Raw genomic sequence first — 7,190 nt, 5'->3', positions numbered from 1 at the left:
TGTAACCGCTGCTGCATCAGCAAGTTTACTAATTGCTACTTTACCTTTCCAGTATCCAATTGGGGAATAATAAATCGATTCCATTTTATATATTACCAGCCCCTAGCGCTAATTTACCTTTCATCGCGGATCTTACTAACCAATTAGCTAGTGATTCTTTGATATTTTTATTTTTTATAGAATTTAGCGCATGAATTAATTTCACATCTGCAATATGCCTATGTTGTAGATCATTGCTTTTATACGCAACATCATGAGCATGGCATGCTTTATCAATAGCGTTTATTGGTTCCTCGCCTGGTTTTGGTTGATCCTGATTATCAAGCCTGATATTGAGTCGAGTACCAGGACCGCACAAATTATATCCTGGTAGGTGTTTTTCTCCTGGGTATTTAGCCCACGGAGTCCCGGGTAATTTTGTTAATTTTGCTGCAATATCACCTCCTCGTTGGTTCTTTTTAACGCTGACTTTGTCCCAGACTTATCACCGGGAATAAATTTAAATTTCTTTGTACCACACCGCGTACACTTACCCGTAACCGCTGATCTGTTATTTTTTGTGGTAATAGTTGTTAGTGTATCCGTCGGGGTACGCGTCCTGCACTTCACACAATATAAATCCATGGATATTTTATACAGCATGGATATAATTGATTTTTCAGCGACAAGAAAACAAGAACCTGTCAAGCACCATCCCGCGTTACCAAATTCCATCAGAATGATAATAATAGGACCATCTGGAAGAGGAAAGACACAGTTGTTCCTTAATCATATAATGAGATGGTTAAAGTGGGATAAATTGTATTTGGTAGCCCCGTCAGTTGATGATCAACGATGTTATGATGTGCTCAAGGATTTTAATGAAAACGCGCGAATAGATAAAGATAACGATGTTATCGAGTTTATAACCGATATTAATGAAGCACCATCAGTTGATTCCATAGACGGATTTATTAATAATTTAGTTGTATACGATGATGTGATGCTGGAAAAACAATCAAATCCAGCTAGGATTTTTTCCCGTGGTAGACATAAAAACACCGATGTCATTTATGTTACTCAACGATACACATAAATACCAAAAGTGATCAGAGATAACTGTAATATTTTAGTTGTTTTTAATGGAGTTGATACATATACGTTGCGAAATATTCATCAAACTTGGTGCAGCGGTGACATGGATATAATTAAATTCTGAAATTTCTTTTCACGAGCGCAAGCTACTCCGCATGGATTTATAACAATAAATTTGCACGATCCTAGAACAAGATATCGTATTGGACTTGATAAAATATTTGGATAAATTAATAGCTGCAGAGGCAGCGGGACCTCAAGTTGGTTCGGTTTTTGTAATAGACTCGCCATTAACAAGTTTTTAGTTGGAGAAATAACATGGACTAACCTAGGGACTCTAGGGACTTTGATTTTTATGGTTATTAATCCCTTTTTTTTTAGGAGGGCTTATTTCGGTTTTTGGACGCTTCCAAAGTCGGTCTGTTCGCCCCCTCTGCTGCTTGTGAAGACGTCATCTTTCAAGTGAAGCAGTATGACCACCCAACCGGAGCAAGCACGTTTGGTCGTAGTTCGCCGAACAGGAAATGGACAGCTTGGAATCTAAAGTGAGTAGGGATTATGTCTTTCATCGACAAGAATACAGGCACTACAACGTTTGTTAAAGAAGCGCGAAAATGTTGGAATCGCGACCATGCAACAGTGTCGCATTTTAACTGAAAATCTCTCTTCTCTCATAATTTTTCCCTATCCGTCTCTCTGTCAATCGGGGGTCGACTACATATGACATCTCGCATTTTTTGCCATTTTGTTACTCCTCCCCCTCGTCACACTTCGTCGCAAAAACGCAGACCACCCTCTATAAAATAATGTTTAATTAATCAGTCTTTTACAAGGACTGCTTGGCTAGTTAAAAGTTTATAAAATTATTTGTAAAAAAATTAATTAAATTTAAACAAAAAAAAAATGAAATGTAAATTAAGCGCATCAGTCACTTAAGTTCTTAATAACATTAAAGTTTCAAGAAATCCACACAAATTCTAAGGGTTTAAACTCTGAAGTATTTGTAAATTAATTATTTATCTTCATAGTTGTCATTATCCCCAGGCAAAATAAGATGCTCCTCAATTGAACGAAGAAGAAATCCATTCGTTTCTAGATTAACATCGTTTATTGGAAGGGATATTCCCTCCAAATCAAGCTCTTCCTCGTCAATCCAAAGCACACTTTCTCCATTCTCTGCATTTGCTGGTATGGCCCTCATTTCTCGTTGCCTTCTAGCAGCGACGCTCATTGGTCTGATGTGCTTTGATGGAATTGCTATATGTTTGTGAAGGACTGAGTGACTGCGCACCATGATTAGAGAGCTGAAGTTTAAGTGGCATATCTTGCAAATTCTCACAATCAGCACTTTTTGAAGTGAAGGGAAATAAAGATCGTAGGGAATTGTACGAAATCTGTTTGCCGACAGAGGAAGAATGTCTTCTGTTTTGAGACTTTGAATTGCAAATAAGGATGGAAATATGTGGAAGGCTTTATCTATTGCTCGTGCTGAAACTTTAAGTCCTTCACATGTTTGAACAAGAGGAAAAGGAGGAGGACAAAATCTGTCTTTTATCACGCTGAAGTAAGAGCTTCGTGCTTTCGAACAGCACATGTTGTCGTCACACTTCACAATATGAAGCAAGTATTGGTTTGAGCGGACATGCGTGTCACACCAGTTTTGATCTCAACACAATATATCATGTTCCATGAGCTCTGAATTGAATGGATCCATATACTCAGCAGTGGTTGGATAATTGTCTACAGTCAGCTATGACCTTATTTTGACCAATGTGTTTTTCCCGGCAAATTTAAAGTTTGTCTTCTCTAGTTCAATGTCAATTGTCTTACGTTGTTCGTCGAAATGGCTGCCATAGTTGTCATTAGGTAATATTAATGCACTCAGTTCCCTGCTCAGTGGCGCCATCTTTCTTTCCAATCTATTAAAAGCACTTCGTCCCGGAGCATTTGATGCAACGAAGACAGAGTCAAGATCATGTTTCAAGAAATGGTGAATGGCAACCTTAATGACCTTTTGATACCGTGGGTTTTCATCCGGCCCACCATCAACAGTAAACAGGAGAATCGGCTTGACCAATTTATCAATAGCAGTCCTGATTACGGTATCGAACTCTGTTAGACACAGCAACTTTTCAAAGGCAAATCCATGGCTGAGTGTTGTTGATGCGGAGTGCTTTCCAGATCGGATGACCATAAACGTTGGGCCAGAAAAGCCAACAGCGTTTTTATTTCAAGACCGATGCCATGGATCTCAATGCCGGCATACACCGAGGGTATAAGCTTGTACCGGGAAGCAACTATCCAGTCAGGGTCAGGAAGGCTTACTTTATGCTCATCGTACATTAGCAGTGGACTCTGCTTATTGGCAGCGACCAGACCAACTGGGACGCGACATTTATAGTCCTGGCTGATAAAACAAATTTCATTCAGTCCAAGCATGGAAGACAGTTCTTCAGAATGTCTTTTTGTAGCTGTGCAAAACTGGCCATCAACATGTTTAGTGTGATAATCATTTTGCGCTCTAATTAGCTTTACTGGGACAGTCGTTACATGACGCTTACCTGCTGACGACGAACTAAGCGTAGGAAGTAGACGAAGGTATAATCCACTTAGATTGATATCGAAGCCATCTTTTCTTAAATGCTCAGTTAATCGATCTAAGGTTTTGATACTTCTGTTGACTTCGAACTGTCTTTTTTCACGTGAAGCTGAACCATGCATTGCGATATCCAGTAAAGTTTGCAAAAGCAATGGTTGTTCCTCTTCGAGTTTTGGTTGACCACATCTGGCTCTGATATTCAGTTTTGTGCGCAGTTCAGGATTATTTTCCAATAAAGCATTTAGTTTTGATTTTTAACTCTAAGTTCATTTGAAAGGAGTCCTTGTTTCTGCCGATTATTCAAACCAGCGAGGTCAGAATTTATGACATCATCCTGGGACTTCAAAAGTAATTGAACAGTAGCATTTCTCAGAGTAGCCAAATGCTCTTGCAACATATGGTTAACTTTTTCAGTCAAATCTGTCATTCTGGATACTATTCCACTTTATAATAAGCTCATCTTGGCACATCTTTTTGGTTTTTGTAGGATATGCAAGTACATAAGCGTTAAGTAAAAACATCATATTTACAGCAGCAGGATTTGGCCCACGTTTATTTGTTTTTATATCCTCATACAACTTATACTCTGCTGACTTAAAGCTGCAGTTTTTGCACATCATAGAATGCTTCCAAGCAAGTCCCCATTTTATTTCATTAGCAATTTGGAACTCTGGTCTGCCACATGTGTTGACTTGATTACCTTGGCCATGAATGATATCATTCCACATTTCAACATTTTTTTTTCTTCATACAGATCATACGTGTCCCATCGTGCTCATTCAATTTTGTCTCTTTCAGGTCCAGTTTTGCTTTGGATGATGGTCGTAGAATTTTTGCAGACCCAGGTGTGCCATTACAGTCTGGTGCCTGAGCTGACTTGAGACCCCCATTTGTCGGCTTTGCCACTGCTATGAGAGAGAACTTGTCTGCATCCATTCTTCTGGTCACTGGAACAGATGCAGCACTGGAACTTGGTAGAGTATCATCAGTCAAATATGTGACTCCTTTGTTATGTGGAATATATCCAGGTTTAAAAAATGTTGTCTTCATCTTCTTGTACTCTTTCATGGTTTCAGTTACAATAACTGCATGTAAAATACAAGAATTATCATCTCTCTCTCACGTATATAACTAGGAGAAGGCATGCTAGCTTGGTTTCAGAGAACCTCAGCAACTCTTCAATACTACTGGAAGCCTAACATCTGAAGACTCCTCCCCTTCATGGGTGGAAATGATGTCATGTACTTGGTTAGACCTAGCTAGCGTATTGAGATGCTACCAGATTTCAGGTGTTACCTTTGATTGACAAGCTCTGGTTTAATTGCTTCACACCTGATAAGGAAAACCATTGATGTTTATGACAAAGGAATGAAGAGACTTTGCCATAGAACAAAATTTGTCAACTTCAGGTTTTAAATTTTCATTAAAATTTAAGTTAAATTTAAATTTTCATATAAAAATATGCAACATTGTTTAAATTTGAATTTCCCAAGAAAGTTGAACAGTCAAGTTTAATTTCTAGCAATTTCCAGATTGGTGTTAGAACTAAAAACTAATTACAGTTATTTGAATTGTTTATGTCAATTAGCCAAATCACAATTAAACTTTAAGTTTTGTGCATTTTTGACATTCGGCCATTTGGAATTGGCTTGTGCTTGTGTTACAGTGGTGTCAGCTAAAAGCCTGTAACTGTCCTATTCATGGATGAAATTCCTTAAAACTTTGCAGCAGTATTTAAGAGACATTGATTTGATCACGGATGGAAGTTTTGTCCATGGAGGTGAAATTGTCTAACCCTGTCAGGAATCGGGTCACAATTAGTACTTCCAGTTCAGTACCCACGAGTGTAGTTCTAGTCTATTTTTAGAACATTTTCCTCTTTCATTTTGGTGGTGATAGAAGAGTTTTATTTATGCATTTTTTTGGTAGGGATTTAAAGGTAATTGTTTATGCTTGAGAATATGAGCTCAGGGTGTTGTTGTCAATGCGTATTTCGGCAACAGTGCGCAGTAAGGAATTGGTGATGATCCGGAAGTGAAATCTGTGTCTGTTTACATGTTGCTATGTTGACAGTACAGCATCTCAAAAAAGAGCAGGTCAACCTTTGACGAGAACTTCACTGTGAAGTCATCTTTGAAGGTATTTTAGATTAACATGATTTGTATTTTGATTGTCACACAGTGGAAAGGTCAGCACTGAGAAACAAATGTAGAGAACATATAGTAAAATTGTGTTCTATGTCCTCTTATCCAGGGAACCATTTTGGCTTGGTATCCCGTTTCGATAAAACTATTATGAACACTAACTTGATCCATCAATCCACCGGTTCAAAATGAAAACCTTTTATGACCTAACAGAGACCAAACTTTACATATATGTCGCTCAGACATATTAGTTATTACAAATTTGTAAGGATCTACAACGTACATTATGTACTAGAATTTTTACGATTGTTAGGACGTAGGAAAATTTTACGACTTGTTTTGATTTGACCCAAAAGGTGGCTAACACATTACTGGCATTTTTTATTATCTGTTAGTACAACTAGACTAAATTTGACTAAGTACGGACTGACGTTCTTGGGAGTGCACGACATCCATGGCTGGCATGCCGAGTTCCTTGCTCTCTTGCCTCTCTCGGACATCGTATAACGGCGGAGATGTGGAACATTTTCCACCCACCTAAAGTGAGGTGTCCCGATGTGATGTCATCGTTGCAACCAATCGCAACGGGCGTTACATACTGCTTGGGTCGACACCTAGTACAGAAAATGGAATCGGGTTACAATTAATGCTTCCAGTTCAGTACCCACGAATGTAGTTCTAGTCTATTTTTGGGCCCCGAGTGGCCGAGTGGTCTAAAGCGCTCACCGTTACCGATCATTGCCATCTCACCTCTGTCTGCGTGTGTTCGAGTCTCAGCCTCGGCTAACGCTGGTACGTGAGAAAGCCTGCCAGTAGCTTCTCGTGGGTCGGTGGTTCTTCCCGGGGTTTTTCTAGGGTTCCTCCTCCACCAATTATACTGGCCGCCATGTATAGCCTATCTTGTGCTGAAAAATGGCGTTAAACCCTACAACAACAACAACAACAACAACTAGTCTATTTTTAGAACATTTTTTCCTCTCTCATTTTGGTGGTGATAGAAGAGTTTTATTTATGCATTTTTGGTAGGGATTTAAAGGTAACTGTTTACTCTTGATAATATGATCTCAGGGTGTTGTTGTCCATGTGTACTTTGGCGACAGTGCACAGTGAGCAATAAGGCCTTGGTGATGATCCGGAAGTGAAATCTGTGTTCTGTTTACATGCTGCTATGTTGACAGTCCAGCATCTCAAAAAACAGCAGGTCAACCTTTGACAATAACTTCACCGTGAAGTCATCTTTGAAGGTATTTTAGATTAACATATGATTTACATTGATTGTCACACAGTGGAAAGGTCAGTACTGCGAAACAAATGTAGAGAATATATAGTAAAATTAATTGTGTTCTATGTCCAAATACGGACTGAAATCAACT

The 7,190-nt window shown here is 38.9% G+C and overlaps 1 protein-coding gene across 1 annotated transcript in view; it reads right to left on the bottom strand.

The window, feature by feature from the left end:
* Positions 1–3,268, bottom strand: part of LOC149798913 (transcriptional coactivator YAP1-like) — a 74,421-nt gene extending 71,153 nt beyond the window's left edge. Inside the window, exon 1 of the mRNA XM_089958106.1 lies at positions 2,832–3,268. Coding sequence (XP_089814232.1) covers positions 2,832–3,268 — 437 coding nt within the window. The remainder of the gene's footprint in view (positions 1–2,831) is intronic.
* Between the last annotated feature and the right edge of the window lie 3,922 nt (positions 3,269–7,190).

This window comes from Sinohyriopsis cumingii, chromosome 5 (genome assembly GCF_028554795.1).
Source record: "Sinohyriopsis cumingii isolate HCF-2022 chromosome 5, ASM2855479v2, whole genome shotgun sequence".
NCBI classification, from domain to species: Eukaryota; Metazoa; Mollusca; class Bivalvia; order Unionida; family Unionidae; genus Sinohyriopsis; species Sinohyriopsis cumingii.
Note: the sequence above shows the minus strand (reverse complement) of the source record. Positions and strands in the feature narration are given on the sequence as shown.